The sequence below is a fragment of the Theropithecus gelada genome, chromosome 1 (assembly GCF_003255815.1).
Source record: "Theropithecus gelada isolate Dixy chromosome 1, Tgel_1.0, whole genome shotgun sequence".
Classification (NCBI taxonomy): domain Eukaryota; kingdom Metazoa; phylum Chordata; class Mammalia; order Primates; family Cercopithecidae; genus Theropithecus; species Theropithecus gelada.
Window position 1 is genome coordinate 145,674,539 of NC_037668.1, and position 19,022 is coordinate 145,693,560.

Consider the following 19,022-nt stretch of genomic DNA (forward strand, 5'->3'; position numbering starts at 1 on the left):
GGCCTGGTGGTGGGTGCCTGTAATCCCAGTTATTCTGGAGGCTGAGGCAGGAGAATCACTTGAACCCGAGAGGCGGAAGTTGCAGTGAGCCGAGGTCGCGCCATTGCACTCCAGCCTAGGCAACAAGGGGGAAACTCTGTCTCAAAAAATAAAATAAAATAAATAAATAAATGAGTCTTTATTTGGAATAAACCTTCATGTAGGTCAGTCGATTGTACTGCGTTACAGGTCATGCTGTCAGGGACACCTGGGGGTGAGTAGAATATTCTCTTCAATGGAGAATGAGACAAGTACACAGAGGAGGTCAGCCCTGGTTTCTTTGGCGGCCAAGGGACTTGTGTCTACCACAGAGTAGACCAGCCTTCGAGTGCTGTGCAGGAGTGCATGCTTACAGAAGTGGGCTCTGCTCTCCTGAGGGCTGCCTGCGATTCCCTGACACCCAGGGAAGGAGGCCTTGACAGCGAAGATCCTGAAGGGGAGCGGGGACGATCCTGTGCCATGAGTCGGTAATAGGAACGATCCTGCACCGTTTATGACGGCTGTGAGGAACAAGAGAGGATTAAATAGCTTTATCCCGGGGTTAGTGGAATGAGGGTGGAGGGCTGAGTGAGGGATGAGCTCACATTTCACCAAATGAAAAGCAGGAAGCACCCTCAAGGGCAGGGTTGCCCCAAGCCTGTGCTCTGAGACCTTGCACCTGATTAATATGGAATCTGCGCTGCAAGGTGCGTCTGGGCACGTATTCGAAGGTGTCCCCGTCCACCGAAGCGAACACACCCCACAGCAGCCAAGGCCCTTACCACTGAGTCAGCAGGACACTGGCGACCCTGAGGGCCAGGAGAAGCGGGTTGTCTGGTGAATCCCATCTCTGCATGGGGGAGGGAGTCTGTGAAGATTGACATCCAGGCACGCCCCCTCTCCTCCGCAGCGCCCCTCTCTGCACTGTCCTGTCCCAGAAAGAGAGGCATCGGCTCGTGGCCACCTGCCAAGTCAGGCCCAGGCCGCGAGGGAGGGGAAAAGGGACGCGGGAGGCGGCGCACCGGCTGTTCAGATACAGCCGCTGCCACTCCTTTAGACTCTGGACGTGCGGGGACTGGCGGCGCTCGGCCTCGCGTTATAAAAAGCTGCGGGGCAGTATCGGCGAGACAACCTGGGAGGCGGGTACCGGACCTCACGTATCCGCGCCGCGCCCCCCACCTGTGGCTACGCGCGGGGCTGGCTGCGTTCCCCTGGGCGGCGCCGGGCGCCCGCGGCTGGTGGCGAGATGGGCCGCTACTCGGGCAAGACTTGCCGGCTGATCTTCATGCTGGTGCTCACCGTCGCCTTCTTCGTGGCGGAGCTGGTCTCCGGCTACCTGGGCAACTCCATTGCGCTGCTCTCCGACTCCTTCAACATGCTCTCCGACCTGATCTCGCTGTGCGTGGGCCTGAGCGCCGGCTACATCGCCCGGCGCCCCACCGGGGGCTTCAGCGCCACTTACGGCTACGCCCGCGCCGAGGTGGTGGGCGCGCTGAGCAACGCCGTCTTCCTCACTGCGCTCTGCTTCACCATCTTCGTGGAGGCCGTGCTGCGCCTGGCCCGGCCCGAGCGCATCGATGACCCCGAGCTGGTGCTCATCGTTGGCGTCCTGGGGCTGTTGGTCAACGTGGTGGGGCTGCTCATCTTCCAGGACTGCGCTGCCTGGTTCGCGTGCTGCCGCCGGGGCCGCCGTCGCCGCCTGCAACAGCGGCAGCAGCTGGGGGAGGACTGCGCCCCCAGCGCTTTCGGGGGGCCTCAGGGCGCAGAGGACCTCCGGCGCGCTGCGGCCCCGACAGCCCCAGGCTCGGACTCGGCCGTAACCCTCCGGGGGACCTCGGTGGAAAGGAAGCGAGAGAAGGGGGCTACCGTGTTCTCAAACGTAGCAGGTGCCTTTCGGTTGCATCCTTTGGACCGCTTGGCCCGCCCTTCCCCCTCCCACCAGTCTCTTTCTTCTCACCCCACGCCCTCTTTTTCTTCTGCATGCTTCTTTCTTTCTCTTTTCTTTCTTTCTTTCTTTCTTTCTTTCTTTCTTTCTTTCTTTCTTTCTTTCTTTCTTTCTTTCTTTCTTTCTTTCTTTCTTTCTTTCTTTTTCTCTTTCTTTCTTTCTTTTCTTTCTTTCTTTTTCTTTTTCTTTCTTTCTCTCTCTCTTTCCCTCTTTCTTTCTTTCTTTCTCTCTCTCTCTGTTTTTTAAAATAAATCCATTCCCTTTACAGTCCCGCTTTACTTCTCTTCTGCCAATTTAACGTATTCCCCATCCTTTCTTCTTTCTCCTGGATCCTCGGGTAGCCCTAGCCTCTTTTCCCTTACCCTGTTCTCTCTATATGAGTATCAATTTTCTGGGAAATCAGTCATTATTATTGGGCAACAGGCAGCACTTTCCAACCCCTCCTCCCTCTCATTACTTGCTCTCTGAATTTTGTTGTTCTCCCTCCCTCTTTGCCCGTCCACTTGTCTTCTTGGGTGTCACGGGTTTGGGGGCTGCATGTGGGCTCCCATTCACCCTCTTTTTGTTTTAACTTGAAAGGATGTGTGAATGAAGTCCAAAGGTGGATCACAAGGCTATTTCAAGGCCAAAATGTACTGTTCTGAGCTGTGGGTGTGCAGAAGAAGAGTCTCCCTTAAGCTAGTAGGAATTTAAAATAACAAAACTTTATTTTGAGTCCATTGGTTTTTTTTGTTTGTTTGTTTGTTTGTAGAACTTATACACAACACAAGGTTTCTTCTTTGAATGCAGGTGATTCCTTCAACACCCAGAATGAGCCAGAAGAGATGATGAAAAAAGAGAAGAAGTCTGAAGCTCTGAATATCAGAGGTAGGATTGACTTTGGGCCTATTTGAAATCCCTTTCTATGACATATATGGACTGTGCTGTTCATTTCTGTTTGACTTTTAATAAAGCAAAGGTGTGTTTGAAAGTAGGCCAGTTACATGCATAGACTATGACCTGACTCTCTTTCATAATCACTGCATTGATCCTGAGGGAGAAACTGGTTACTAATGATTTATCTTAGCTCCACTTAGATCCATGCTAATACTGCCTGCTCCAGAGCTGCACATATCAATGTTATGTAACTCTTTTACTTGGTTTTATTGGTCCATGGATATTGCTAACAAATCATGCAACCTATTAAACTGATTTTGATAAAGGTAGGAAAAGAGTAGGTGAGCTGCTATCCAAGGTTGTGCCCTATCTGGCATTGCTGAGTGACCCTATTGCATCAGTTGTTTCTGCCAGAAATCTGCTTTTGTGAAGGGACTGTGGGCTCACTAAAACCTCCACTCCCAGGACCAAAGGAAGTGTTCTGGTGAGGCCCAGGGCAAGCACCTCATAGCATTCTTCTCACCATGTGGTCAAGGTCAGAAGCACTGGACTAAGGGTCAGCCCAGGGGTTTCTGAGATGTGTTTCTCTCTGGACACCATTGTATCCAACATCTCTCCTTTCCAACTTCTTTAGCACAGACTTTGCTTTAGAGTGATTCCAGAAGGGGTTAATCCCCAGTCTTGACTTTGAGAATTCCAACAAGGATTAAGCAACCCTCTACTCTCCTGTGGTTTGGGGAAAGCCTGTAAGTGGGGCTTTGATGGAAATAATATAATGAAAAATTAATAATTCTGGAGATACGTTCACTTTGAGTGTCTCGCATCTGTTTTACAAAGTAATTCTCAGAGTGAACCTATAGGGAAAATCCAGAAGATAACAACAATAACAGATGAGCTCCTAAAAATTTCTAAATTAATCAAACAAATTTAAAGGCAACAGGGGAATTTGCTCTCTGAAAGAGCTTAGTTTTAAAAGATAGTCCATAATGAAAAAAAAAAATCATCATCCTCTATCTTTCTTTTTTAAGGTCCAGTTTAAAATATATATACATTGGGGTGGGTGCGGTGGCTTACGCCTGTAATCCCAGCACTTTGGGAGGCTGAATGGGCAGATCACCTGAGGTCAGGAGCTCGAGACCAGACTGGCCAACATGGCGAAACCCCATCTCTGGTAAAAATACAAAAACTAGCCAGGCGTGGTCGTGGGCGCCTGAAATCCTAGCTACTCAGGAGGCTGAGGCAGGAGAATTGCTTGAACTCTGGAGGCGGAGGTTGCAGTGAGCCAAGATTGCACCACTGCACTCCAGCCTGGGAGACTGAGCTAGATTCTGTATATATATATACACACACACACACAGAATTTTTAAGGAGGAGTTCACCATCAGAGACTTTAACTTTTCAAAGCCTGTTCTGTTAAGTATCCTCATTTTTTTCCTTCTTTGAGACGGAGTCCTGCTCTGTCTCCCAGGCTGGAGTGCAGTGACGCCATCTCTACTCACTGCAGCCTCCGCCTACCACGTTCAAGTGATCCTTGTGTCTCAGCCTCCCAAGTAGCTGGGATGACAGGTGCGCACCACCACGCCTGGCTGATTTTTGTATTTTTAGCAGAAACGGGGTTTCACCATGTTGGCCAGGCTGGTCTCGAACTCCTGACCTCAGGCAATCTGCCCACCTCAGCTGCCCTGGATTACAGGCGTGAGCCACTGCACCCGGCCAACTATCCTCATTCTTATGTTACAAAGTTGAGAAAGAGAATAGGTAGGTGGATTGAAGCAAAGAAGAAGAGTAGGCCCTCGAAGATATAGTGATCTTGTTTGGGAAACTCATATGAACTTGCCAAATTTTAGTCCTAAGCTATTGAAGTTTCTTGGTAGAAAAATGTCAGTAGCAGAATGCCTTGCTATTCCTGGCTGGGCCCTGGTTTACAGATACCGACACCAATGCACCTGTAACTGCTGATAGAGGTGAACAGTGCAGTGGTTGAAAGATTGGGATTTGGCTTCAAACTGCCTGAGTGTGAATCATGGCTCTGCCACTTAAGAACCATGTGACTTTGGGCAAGTTATTGAACCTCTCTAAGCCTCCAATCCTCTCATCTTTAAAATGAGGATAATAACAGTACCCACACCTTATGGGATTGCTTTGAAATAAATGAAACATATAAAGTGTTTAGGCTTATAGCAGGAAAACTAGCTAACATTTTTATTGAGTACATACTTTGTCCCTGGTACCATTCATGAATGAGTAAACTGGTAGTCACAACAATCTTACTGAGTGGATACAATGATCGTTTAATTAGTGGGTGGAACTGCTGGGCTCAACCCACAGTGCTTCCGTGTTAGCTGAGATCATTCCTGCTGCTTTTGACAAGTACCTGTGCTGTGGCTAATAGGAGCCTTTCCGTATTCCCGGCTAAGTGTGAAGCTGGCCTCCCCTTTGGTGCTGTGTTCTTATCTTGGAGCCACAGTTCAGGGAAGGATCACAGAATGGTAGAACTGGAAGGACCTTAGGGAAAATGGACTTTTCACTTCACAGATGAGGAAGCAGGGTGCAGAGAGTTTGATGACTTCCCCAAGTCACCACAGCTCAAGCAGAGACAAGGCTGGAATCCTGGGCTCCTACATCACATATCTGGCCCTTTCCATGATCACACATTGCCTCTAGACTCCAGACAGGGAGGGCTTGCTTCTCTAGTACACGGTCCACTGAATGGTTGTATTTCTAACATTTAAGCAACTGCTTTAGAAAGCAGGACTGTGTCCCAGTCTCCAGATCTGCAGAGGAAACAGCCTACGGGGATCTCTGTGAATAAAAACAATTTCTTCATTTTCTTTACCATTTCTCTTATTCCAGTGGGAATAAACAAAAATGAGTTCTTTTGTTTTTTTGAGACAAAGTCTCACTCTGTAGCCCAGGCTGGAGTGCAGTGTCGTGATCTCGAGTCAACGCAAACTGTCTCCCAGGTTCAAGCGATTCTGCCTCAGCCTACAGAGTAGCTGGGATTACAGACGCACGCCACTGCACCTGGCTAATTTTTTTTTTTTTGTATTTTTAGTAGAAACAGGGTTTTGCCATGTTGGCCAGGCTGGTCTTGAACTCCCAACCTCAGGTAATCTGCCTGCCTCGGCCTCCCAAAGTGCTAGGATTATAGGCGTGAGCCACCGTGCCCAGCAAAAAAATGAGTTCTAAGGAACACACTCTGTCTTCTAGTGTAAAGTATAGTAAAAACACAATCCTCTTAAAATTCTCATCAATGTGCTTTGTAGCGGTCAGTTTTATTTAATAGGATCAGACATGATATATTAAAAATGTTGTAACAATATGTCAGAAAGACAATTAGTTTTTTAAAGTTTGGTATAAACATAAATAGATGAATAGCCATCTTGACATCCCTTGAAAAGAAAACCCCTTTGATGAGATGTTTCTTTGTGATTCTTACTTTTTTCCAATAAGAAAGATCTCATTTTTTCATTGCCATTTGTCCAGTGCAAATGCACTATTTCCAGTCATTCAACAAATTCATCAGCACTGATGGCTTTCCTAAGTGCTGGGACACATCAGATTTCAACTTGTGTCAAATTGCCAATTTATGTTATATGCTAGTTTTTTGGGGGTTTCGTTTTAATCTAAAGGCAGCAAGTGAGGGCCAAGTACAGAGGTCTGCTGTCTTTGCAAAGCTACCTTGAGAGCATTGTGACTAATCGGGTGATTGAGTTGTCTACTAAGTGGTGTTCTTTGTGTCTCAGATAATGCCGCCAGATTTATCTTTCTGAATCATAGATGTGATCACATCGGAGTCTGCTCGAAGCCTTTACTGCATGCAGGATACGGTCTAAACACTGCTGACATTCAAGAGCTTGCTGTTCCATGCCAATACTCCTTTCTAGACGTTTCTGCCCTTCCCTTCACCCCTTCATGGCCTCACCTCCCCCATCAGCTCTTCACTGTCTCCCTGCATACCCATCAACATTTAATGTACATCTGTAGTGAGGTGAGGAGCGCTTAGACCCTGTGATCAGGCAGATTTGGTTTGCGTTCTGCCTCTCCCTTTTCCTAGCTAGGTGACCTTGGGCAAGGAACTTAATCTCTTTAATGTTCAGCCCCCTCATCTATATGATGGAGATAATACGACCAACATCACTGTGTTGTGCGGATCACATGGGTGGTTAAAACAGCACAGAGGACCCACTCAACAAATGGTGCCCGTTATCATTATCTTCACCTCTTGGTCATTCTCAGAGGGTTTGCAGACATTTGTTTACATAATCTACAGAACTAGCCTCTGAGGGAGGTGAGGCAGATATTATTACTACCTCATTTCACAGATGAGAATCTTGCTCCTCAAAGAGGTTGACTTTCCTAAGGTCCGTGGCTTACAACAACAGCGTCAGGGTCTGTGAGTCCAAATTTAGCGTGTCAGCCTCCGGTGTTGCCCCACGAGCACGTCCTCCATCTGCAGTTTCCCACGAGTCTCCCGCGAGGTGTTTCTGTCTGAAATGCCTTCTCCTGTGGTTGCCTATTGAAGTCTGCCTCCTCTCCAGAGGCCTGCCCAAATTACCTACCTCTCAACAAGACTTTCCTGAGATTTCTCATCACACAAGACTCTTTTCCTCCCTGAGGAGGTTATCCATGTATTTATCTCAGAATTTTCCATTTTGAGAGGCTGAGGCGAGAGGATTACTTGAGGCCAGGAGTTTGAGACCAGCCCGGGTAACATAGCAAACCCCTGTCTCTGCAAAAAAAAAAAAAAAGATAAAAAGTTCTTTTAAAAAGTAAAAAAATTAACCGGTGCAGTGGCACACACCTGTAGTCCTAGATACTTGGGAGGCTGAGATGGGAGGATCATTTGAGCCCAAGAGTTTGAAGTTGGAGTGAGCTATGATTGTGCCACTGTACTCCAGCCTGGGCGACAGAGGGAGACCCCATTTTTTCTCTGTCTCTGTCTCTCTCAGTCTCTCTCTCTCTCTCTCTCTCGGTCTCTCTCTCTCTCTCTCTCAGTCTCTCTGTCTCTTGGTCTCTGTCTCTCTCTCTCGGTCTCTGTCTCTCTCTCTCTCTTACACACGTGCACACACACACACACACTCACAAACACTCACAGACACCCCACAGAATTTTGCCAGTGCACTGTAGTTAATGGTCATGACCAGGCCTTCTTCATCTTTTCATGGGCAGCTAGAAGACACATTGCATTATTAAATGTCGGGAATTGAGTGGGATGCTGCTTTAAACAGTTTTTCAAACTGAAGGCCGTGACAATTTGGGCCCTAGAATTAGTTTAGTAGAAAATTAATTATAATGGAATGAAATAGAATAGATAATAAATAGTAAGAAATCATATATAAGGATGAATTTTGCTTTCCCATGAATTATTTATTTCAATTGGTATCTCTGTGCTAGGATGCAAAACATACTTCTTACTGTGGATTAGGGGAGAAACAAATTCGAAAGTTACTATTTTATGTAATTCTTAGGGAGTAACAGTGGGATTTCTCAGAAGGAAAAGCTGAAATTGAATTGTAGAACTTACATGAGGCAGGATGCACAGCAGATCTCTGGTCAGACTACCCAGATTGACATCTCCAGTTAACACTTTTTAGTTGTGTGATTTTGGACAAGTTACTTAGGTATTCTGTGCCTCAGTTTCCTCATTTGTAAAATGAAGAGAGTACCAGCCAGAAATAATCAAAAGGGTCAGATTCCAATTTTCAGGAGTTTATTCAAGTGAAAAGCTGGCAATGGCCATTCCGGGACTCATCACTCCAGAGAAATGGGGATAGGGTTCCAAAGTTAAAGGCCAAATTCTTGCTTATATATAAGACAAAGAAATTTAGCAGGGTTACAACATTTTGTATACAAGCCTGGTTTAGGAGTTAAAAAAATTAGCTACAATTTGTTTTCTTTTCCAAGTGGCTTGTTTTCTTTATAGCTGGTTTTCATTTCCTTTCCAACTTAAAAGAGTGTATTTAACATTCCATATTAAGGGACTGTGATAGCCATGGTGTCTTGTATGAAAAAGGTAAGAGGGAGGATGAAAATCAACAGTAAGAGAGAAGGGGGTCTTCCCTGGGGCCCTTCGCCATTTACAACATTTTACAGAGCAATGCAGGTAAGGAAAAAGACTGGATTCAGACATACAACAGCTTACAGCTGCCTGTCACGTAGCTCAGGCCCTGTAATTCACATTCCTTGAAGGCTCAAAATACTTTTGAGTTCCAACAGCTTAGATTTTGCATTACTTATTTTCACAAGGGTAACCACTTTACAGTCCTTAAAAGGATGTAATGGGTAAGTATAACACGCTTAAAACAATGCCTGGAGCACATGTGTTAGTTGGCATAACAATAATAATAGTTATTATTATTGAAGACAAGAGTTACTGTATGTCATAGGAGTTATGATAATCAACCAGAAGCTACTGTTTTATTGAATGCCTACATTGCTATTACATAAACAAAGGCAATTTGGAGTATGACCCTGATCCTCATGTTACTTACGGAGGAAATGGATCTAACATGTATGAGACAATCAGCGAATAAAAAACTGTCTCACGCAGTAAACATGATGTCACATGTGTATAGGAAATATTAAGCTTTCATATTTTTATGGTAGCATTTTGTACTGTCCTGAAGCAAGTTAAAGCTTCGATTCATAGCTCCTTGTAGAGGAACAAAGTATTTTTGAGTTTCCCTTCGGTGGTTCAGGACAGGGACTGGGGAGTTAAAATCTCCTTTGGAGGTGGGGTGTTGTGAGAAAGGAGCACAACATGAGAAAATGGGAATGTTAATGTATATACTGAATCAAGATCTTATTATAAGTAAACACTCAGTCAAAAGGACATATGGGAATTCTTTTTATTCCTGTAGTTTTTGGGGAAAATTTGAGGCAATTGCCTCAAATTACATTTAGTGTTCACAGAATGCCATTTTACCTATGATGTTATTTAGAATTGTGGAGGTGTTGCCAAGAGGAGGAATTAGCTCAATTAAAGCACCTTCCAAGTGAGACTGTTTAGTCTTAGCCATGAGTAAGTTGTTAGTAATTTGGATTATTATTAATTCTACTGCATAAGTCTGTGGAATACATGGAGAGACAAAGCCGACCTTTCTTAACATATATGCTTTCTTCTAGAGCAGTGCTTTGGAAACTAGTATGTGCATTCCAATCATCTGGGCTTTTTTTTTTTTTTTTTTTTGAGACAGAGTTTCACTCTTGTTGCCCAGGCTGGAGTACAATGGCACTATCTTGGCTCACTGCAACCTCCGCCTCCTGGGTTCAAGTGATTCTCCTGCCTCAGCCTGCTGAGTAGCTGGGATTACAGGTGCCCTAACAATACCCAGCTGATTTTTTGTATTTTTAGTAGAGATAGGGTTTCACCATATTGGCCAGGCTGTCTTGAACTCCTGACTTCAGATGATCTACCCGCCTTGGCCTCCCAAAGTGCTGGGATTACAGGAGTGAGTCACCGCACCTGGCCTCATCTGGGCATCTTTTTAAAATGCAGGTTCAGATTCTACAGATCTGAGGTGGGGCCTGAGATGCGGTATTTCTAACAAGCTCATAGGTGATGCTGATGCTACTGGTTTGCAAACTATACTTTGAATTGCAAGATTCTGATGTTGCTTTCTGTAAAAACAAACAAAACCCCCCAAAACCAAAACCCAAAACTTTGTGTTTATATTTTATAATTTTTCTGACCAAATTTTTATCTAATTTACTTACTAAATCCCAATTTAGTCTTTGGCTAACAATTGGGCACTCAAATCTTTGCTGAGGAATGAATATGTTCTATATCATAATCAGTATCTTTAGAAACAATTCCCTTAATTAAAGGCACCCACAATTTTAGTGTTTTTAGTATTATCTGTAGAATTTTAATTTTATTTTATTGTGATAAATGGCTGTTTATGCAACGGAAATGTTGCTGGAGTCCCTGTTCTTGGGCACCTCTTAAACCAAATGCCATTTAAATGACCACAGACTAAAAGCAAAGTAGGTAAATGCTTACAGAGAAAGGGGAAAGCGGATCAAGGTAGAAAAAAGACAATTTGTTTTAAAGACTCTCTTAATACAACTTGTTCCCTCTCCCCTTAAATATGTTTAAAACAACGTAAAGCACAGATACTTGTCTAAAAGAAAAATAAATTGTTTGCACAGCCTCTGTTTTCCAACTTGGTGCCCTTTGATGGGTGGTGAGCGGTAGTGATGTGGCCCAGTGAGATGCACAGGCATTCTTCCTGCAGGTCAGAATCTTCCTAGGCTATTGCTCTTCCAAGGTACTCTGAGTCCTGAGATGGTGACCTGGGGTTTTGTTTCCTAGGAAGTAGTTGCCATTATTTTGATTCATCCTACTGCTCTAACCAAAAACCTCCAAATGGTAACAGATATTCGTATACCTGGAAATCCAAGCCAATGAGTGTCACGTGGCTTCCAGATTTGCATCTGTGCTGCAGTAGTCTTTCTTTCTTCCTGGCAGGTGTACTTTTGCATGTGATGGGAGATGCCCTGGGGTCCGTGGTTGTGGTCATCACGGCCATCATATTCTATGTGCTTCCCCTGAAGAGTGAGGACCCGTGTAACTGGCAGTGTTACATTGACCCCAGCCTGACTGTCCTCATGGTCATCATCATTTTGTCATCTGCCTTCCCGCTCATCAAGGAGACCGCTGCCATTCTGTTGCAGATGGTCCCCAAAGGAGTCAACATGGAAGAGCTGAGTAAGTAGACTGAATTTTGATCCAGAACCACTCTCACTTTAATGTTATTCAGGCCAAAGGACAAGCATTATTTAAGAGCAGTGTTTGAGTTATGTATTCTGAAACACCTTAAATCACCAGGTAGTAGAGACATCATCATATGTTTTATAGCCTATTAAGATGACTCAGCTCCAAGTACCAAAGGTCCTTTGCAATCTGTGATTCTCTGATTCAACTGCAATGCAATGCTTGGTCCGGGCGTGGTGGCTCATGCCTGTAATCCCAGCACTCTGGGAGGCCAAGTCGAGTGGATCACCTGAGGTCAGGAGTTCAAGACCAGCCTGACCAACATGGTGAAACCCTGTCTCTACTAAAAATACAAAAAATTAGCTGGGTGTGGTAGCATGCACCTGTAGTCCCAGCTCCTCGGGAGGCTGAGGCAGGAGAATCGCTTGAACCCAGGAGGCGGAGGTTGCAGGGAGCCGAGATTGCACCACTGCACTCCAGCCTGGGTGACAGAGCGAGACTCTGACTCAAAACAAAACAAAACAAAAATGCAATGCTTGGATAATACCTATTCCTGGGCTACTTAATTTCATGTCAAAGATTTATTTTAATCCAAATAAGGCCATTTCTGCCAGGAACTTTATTTTATTTTCCTTATTCTAAAAACACAAATCATTCATATTCTAGACTCTACTTTCTAGTTAATGCGGGCATGCAAGTCACTGTGTCTCTCACAACACTGCCCAGAGCTGCAGGCAGAGTAGGTGGGGGGAGAGGGAAGGAGACAGAGGAGCAGACATACAGCATTGCCTTTGCCTTCCCAGGAGCTAGTTCATTTCCCAATTGAGGAAATAAGATAAACATATACAAAGAAATTTGTGATATATACTGGATATGTTTTTAATAAAGTGATATATTTAAAAACAGATATTTTTAACAATAGAGAGTTACTTGTTGTGACTCAAGCCTGTAATCTCACCACTTTGGGAGGCTGAAGGAGAAGGATTGCATAAGGCCAGGAGTTCAAGACCAGCCTGGGCAACATAGTAAGACCTCATTTTTACAAAAATAAAAAAATATTTTTTATAAATAAATAAAAAAGTAAAGGTTGTAATGTGTGCCTGTGGTCCCAGCTACTCAGTGGGTTGAGGTGGGAGGATCACTGGACCCAGGAGTTTGAGGCTGCAGAGAGCCATAAACATGACACTGCACTCTAGCCTGGGAGACAGGGCAAGACTCTCTGTCTCTAAAAAACCAAAAAACCCCCGCAAGATGGTAATAACAATAGCAATATTTTCATAGCATTTACCACATGCTAGAAATGTAAGTGTTCTAAGTGCTTTACTTATAATAATGTATTTTAACCCTTAAAATAATACAAAAAGTTACTATTATCATTTCTATTATACAGACAAGGAAACTGAGGCACAAAGAGGTTAGGTAATTGCCTAACGTCATGCAGTTAGTAAATGTCTAAACTCGGATTCATACTAGCTGGCTGCAGAGCCTTTGCTTAAATCAGTATTGAATACCATTTCTCTAAATACATACTCATTTTGGAAAGTATAGAAAATACAGAGGAGCCTAAATGAGAAAACAGAAATCTCTCATAATTTGACTGCGGAAACTACCACTGTTAATATTTTCTTCTATATGCAGTAAAAAGAAAAATCATACCATATACACAGTTTAGGAAATTGCTTTTTCACTTAAAAATACCTTATGTACATTTTCTCATATCCTTAAATATGCAACTTACTTTTAAACAACTATATCTTATTCCATTACATAATTGATTTAACTATTTCCTTGTTGGTTCCATCTTTTTAATGAATACAAGGAGCATTGTCCAAACCATTCCTGTACATAAATATTTGGTTATTTCTTTTAGGTTAAACTTTTAGCACTAGAATTGCTAGTAAAGGTTTTTTTGATTCATGTTACCAAATCATCACTTTTAAGAAAAGGCATTGCATTTTATAATACTATGGGAAGTTCATTCAAGTGTCCATTCCCTTGTATACTCAGCAACCCTGGGGACTTTTTTCTTGTCGTTGTTAGACTTATTTTCTTAAATGACTTTGTATGGGCTAACAATGTGTGGAGAAAGAAGGTGAAGGGCAAATGGACCCAGAGAGGTAGAACTAATTTCTTCCTGCTGTTCTTAGTAAGTATGCAGCCATTTTGGTGAAAATGCTTGACGGGACCATATCCCTCCCTTAGTTCCATGCTTCAAATGCAGCACTCACCTTGGCTTTTGTTTGCTCTTCTCTGTTATAGTGAGCAAACTCTCTGCTGTGCCCGGAATTAGCAGTGTACATGAAGTGCACATCTGGGAACTTGTAAGTGGAAAGATTATTGCCACCCTGCACATCAAGTATCCTAAGGACAGGGGATATCAAGATGCCAGCACAAAAATTCGAGAAATCTTCCACAGTGCGGGAATCCACAATGTGACCATCCAGTTTGAAAATGTGGACTTGAAGGAACCCCTGGAGCAGAAGGACTTACTGTTGCTCTGCAACTCACCCTGCATCTCCAAGAGCTGTGCTAAGCAGCTGTGTTGTCCCCCCGGGGCACTGCCTCTGGCCCACGTCAATGGCTGCGCTGAGCACAATGGCGGGCCCTCTCTAGACACATACGGAAGTGATGGCCTCAGTAGAAGAGACACAAGAGAAGTGGCTATTGAAGTGTCTTTGGACGGCTGTCTGAGTGACCACGGACAAACTCTTAACAAAACTCAGGAGGACCAATGTTATGTCAACAGCACTCATTTTTAATCTGGTACCCACATAACCAGACCGTATAGTCGAGGCACTTTGGAACCACCATCTTGGCTCATAAAAAGAGCTTTCCGGGTTGTAGGCTCAGACCAGACTTGCAGCGTGCATGCTCTGTGTTCACTAGGGGTTGGCTGTTAGGGATTTTAGTTAAACTTGTCTGTGAATTTTTATGTAACCCCTTTCCATTCCCCTGGGTGTCTCATGCTGCTCTTTGACTGTTTCAGCTTGAACATGCATTTTCTAAAGCAAACTGCACTAGTGTATATATCAGGGACACTGAAGTCTGGGACTGGGGCTCAATAGCTGCGGATACAGTGTTCAAAGAAGTTCTTGTTTCTAAACTGATTAGAACTTCTAGCTAATGCTCAGGTGAGATCATAGCTTAAATACATTCAAAAAACTAAAGTACCACAATAGGTGTATTTTTCCCTTTCCCCTTAATGATCATAAAAGAGACAAGTTAAGTATTTCCGACACTGAAGAAGTATCTTTTTTCTTTGATTCATTTTTGGATAAATATAAAATGAATAACTATTACGGTAGAAAATATTCTCAGAACATTCTAGAGGAGGTAAAGATTAGTAGGGGGGTTTTGGCCATCTCTACATTTTTGTGAGGTGAGAGAAAACTAATGTTTACTTTCTGCTGTGAAATGAATTGCGGCTATAGAATGTTTCAAATGCTTAAATATATAATACATGTTTTTCACATGGAAGTGAGGGAATATTTCAGCTTTCTTAAGTATGACACAAATACTCAGCTGTCTTTTAGAGTCAGTATAGTTGGAGCTGTTTTCATTTAGTGCTTTGGTAATGATTTACTTATTTTTCCAAATGTCCTTTGACTTTTCTTTCATACGATTGCATTGATCTATGCAGCATTTACCAGAAAAGAGCATTCCTGGGATAGCAGAATCCTTAACATTGAGTGTTAATTCTTGTGAAATAAATAAGCTAGACTGCCTTCTCTTTAATTAGACATATTTTAAAATATTTATTATAGTTGTCAACTAGTGACTCAATGGAAAAGTTGATGTCCAAGGAAGAAATGAGAATTAGCTTAGTTGCTGCCTTTAATGTGTTTTTGAGAAACTTAAAATTTTCTTTCATGTCTCTGATCCATATTACCAAGTTCAAATAAAATTTTTATAATCGGATTCAGACCCATAGCCAAAGTATATTGGCAGTAGAGAAGCATCTGTCATGTATTTAACACATTGTTCAGCATCAGTATTTAAATCAGAACAGTCTCGCAGGTATGAGAAAATGGGAGGTGCATCACTAGACAACTAGTATCATCTTTGCTAGACTGCAAGATTGTATGAAAATAACCGTCTCTTAGTGTGTAAAGTCCTGTTTAAAATCTGCACAGGATTTATCAGAGGTGCTGGGTTGATAATGAAGGCAGCATCCACAATTTTTTAGAACAAACATCATATTTAAACAATTTATCTTAGTCCTGAATTTGAAGGCTAAAACAAATAAGCAGCTCTGATCAGTAGGCTAGGAAATCATTATTTTTTCTTTTTTGTAAAGACAGGGTCTCGCTGTGTTGCCCAGGGTGGCCTTGAATTCCTAGCCTCAAGTGATTCTCCCACCTCAGCCTCCCAAAGCACGGGGAGAACAGGCATGAGCCACTGCGCCTGGACAGGAAATTCTTTGTTCCCTGAAAATGTATTATCTGAGTTTAAATTGGCTGTGAATTAGGTAAATAGAAAAATGCCTAAAAATGTTTTTATTTCTGGGAGCTTATTGGGCTAGGCTACATGCACTTTATAAGCATAAAGGGGTTAATAAGTAAGAATTTCCATTTTTAGTGTTAAAAGTGTGGCATGCACTCACACAAAACAGTGGATCCTCTAAGAAACTCAGCATGGAGATAAGTGGGCCAGATTCTCCTACATAAACATTGGTTGAAATTCCTTAGAGCCAAAAAGAAATTTTTCTCTGACTTCCTAATCTGAAGGTCTAATTTGATTTCACATCATTCTGCCTTTATTAAAAGGTAAAATTATAATTTCACAGTTTTTGTGCAACTGGCTGAAGGAATGCATATTAGTTTGCATTTAAACACTGTTCTTTAATCTCTAAAATATTTTTCTGGGTAAGAAAAGGCACTTAATTCCACTATAATTAAACCTAACTTTAGAAAAGTATCTTGATAGACAGTTATGCCAGATTATGGTCTGGAGTCAATGTGAAATAATACCTTTTTAAAGACAGTTTGGCTGAGTGCGTTTAATAATGTCCAATCATGCTAAATGCAATAATTTTGTATTGGGTTGGGTGGCTTGCATGTGCCACCTGTGGCACTGTGATGCCTGCTGTATGCTATTTTCACTTGAGTTTAACTCTCTCTTTAATTGTCCTGCCTTTTAATTCTCCCAAGGAAATACAAGAGTTTTCTTTTTCCCTTTAAATTAACCCTGCTTGGTGGCAATAGCAGCTGATAAATAGATTCAAAACAGCACTGTTTTCCTTTAAGATTAGAAAAACACTGGCACTCAGTTTGGTGCTCCTGTATACTTATTTACAGAAATCCCTCCCCCACCCCACCTTTTTTTTTTTTAAGAACTGACATAATTTTCAAAGTCTATGGCATATTTTGTGTGTCAGGTCGGGGACCAGTTGTCCTGTGTGCTAACCTGGCCTTCTACACGGCCCTACTGCACTTCTGTTTCTATAGAAACAGTCCTTTCCACATTATTGTAGCATTGGCCATAGGAAATACTATATCTGCTTCATTTTCTGACTCTCAACATTGGTTTTGAAAATATAATTATTTTTTTTACATGATATTGGGCCATTAAGAATATCCACAGATAGGATCCATTGTTGACAGAAAATAAAATTACTCTCTAACTTCTTGATAAAATATCAATAAAATACAAAGACATTATTTGAGGAAGAATTAAGAATATTCTCCATATTTAGTTCCTTTTTTTTTTTTTTTTTTTTTTTTTTGCCATTGGTAGAGCAAATTCCAGTGGTGGTAAATCAAGAACTCTAAAGTTCAGTAGGAATAGGTGTTTTGAATGTCAAGGAAATCACTGAGGTAGATTTGAGATGACAATAAGACAGCTGCCCTGTGAGGTCATAAGAGCTTTTGTGAGGCTTACTCCGGGGGTTCTCAGTCTTGGCATTATTGACATTTTGAATTGGATGTGTTCTTGCTCCTGATGTGTGGATGTGTATTGTAGGATGTTTAGCAGCAACCCTGACCTCTATTCATAAATGCCGGTACTATCTCCCCAAGTTGTGACAACCAATGTCTCCAGACATTGTCACATATAACCTGGGGGAAAAATTGCCCCAAATTCTGAGCCACTGGGTAGAACTAAGGGTAGTTTAGGGACAATGTTGATGAAAGCCTCTCCAAAGTCCCATAGTCTTTTTAATAATTAATTCTGCAGAATTTGCTCTTTAAAAACATATTTTTAAAGGCAAGACCCGTCTATTCATAAAAGTTGCAGTTGTTTCCACACAGGAACTTTGGACATTTAAAGAAAAATGTAATTTGAAATGAAAAGCCCTTATGAATCCCTTTATACGTATCAGTCATTATAACAGTAAATGAAATGAAGAAAAAAGCATTTGGTCTCGCTCTTCTGTGCTGATCTCTTTAATTCCTGAATATCCTCAATTTGATGAGCCCACTACCAAATGAGACTGGATAGTTATCAGCACAATTGATAGATGGGGTTAAGATGTTTAAAATCTCCTTCATATTTAAAATGATCAATTTTAAACTTGATGATGTTTCTTCTTCTTAGTTCCTGGTAAGCAGCTCATCTTAGTGCTAATGACAAGTTCAGATGTTAAAAAAAATCCTTATCATTTATAGCTAATTTTATCCTTTGCCAAATCATATCTATTTTCTTCAAGAGAGCAAAATACATTTCCTGATTTTAAAGTATCCTGCTTTTAAATATATCTTCACATTCCTTTGGTAAAAGACTTCAAAAAACAAAACAAACAAGAAAACCTGATATAGAAAAAATGAGGAAACATGACCTGATTTGAATTTTGAATTTGGGTGAATGATCACTGACTGCATGCCTGCTCTACAGATGTCATGCCCCTGATAAAGTGTTGCGTATTTGTGCTTCTTAGTTTATTTACCCTCGAGTAGCCACAGGTAGAAATGAGGTTGTTAAACCAGGAATTTAGTTTCTCAAGTGGAAATTGCATTGAACAATAATCCTCAATGTAATCTGCATGTCCTTACCCATCTGGAGTTTAGATAATGCAGATGGGTCATTTTCTGGTGCTTCTCTTTTCACGTGTTTTATTTCATACCTTTTTGTTTACATGGAACTTTCTTGAATGTTTGATAGATGATCAACTGTCACCTGTTAGTACAAAGCCATGCCAGAGACACTGAACCTGCTCTGCATTCTAATGAGAACAATCCAGAAAGGATGATTTTCAAGGGAGAGTGACCTCTTCCTGGAGATCTGAAGTTATGTTACAGTATTGTGGAGTTTTGTTGCTTAAAATTCTCCTCCTGTCCTCACAGGCAATTGTGCTAGAGTTGCAATCCTCACATTTGAGAGAATTGTCAAAACTCTAAGACATAAAGTTTAAATAACTCATTAATAATTGCATGCAAATCCCCCAGTAATGTATGTGCATAAACATACCTTTTAAAGATGTTCAATGGTACTGTAAATAAAATTTTTTTAAAAAATAAAAACATGACT

The 19,022-nt window shown here is 42.2% G+C and overlaps 1 protein-coding gene across 1 annotated transcript; it reads left to right on the forward strand.

Annotated features, from left to right (window-relative positions):
• The first annotated feature begins 1,053 nt into the window (after nucleotides 1-1,053).
• On the forward strand, nucleotides 1,054-15,494 carry SLC30A10 (solute carrier family 30 member 10). Its single transcript, XM_025404766.1, has 4 exons — nucleotides 1,054-1,904; nucleotides 2,753-2,830; nucleotides 11,313-11,552; nucleotides 13,818-15,494. The coding sequence occupies exons 1-4, from the start codon at nucleotides 1,265-1,267 to the stop codon at nucleotides 14,315-14,317; spliced, it is 1,458 nt and encodes a 485-aa protein (XP_025260551.1). The 5' UTR covers nucleotides 1,054-1,264; the 3' UTR covers nucleotides 14,318-15,494.
• Nucleotides 15,495-19,022: the final 3,528 nt, after the last annotated feature.

Excerpts from the sequence above, each read along its gene's own strand:
- SLC30A10 (XM_025404766.1), top strand. The coding sequence starts at position 1,265 with ATGGGCCGCTACTCGGGCAAGACTTGCCGGCTGATCTTCATGCTGGTG. Across the intron at positions 2,831-11,312 it reads TGAAGCTCTGAATATCAGAG|GTGTACTTTTGCATGTGATG; the intron begins GTAGGATTGACT and ends TCTTCCTGGCAG. Across the intron at positions 11,553-13,817 it reads AGTCAACATGGAAGAGCTGA|TGAGCAAACTCTCTGCTGTG; the intron begins GTAAGTAGACTG and ends TCTCTGTTATAG.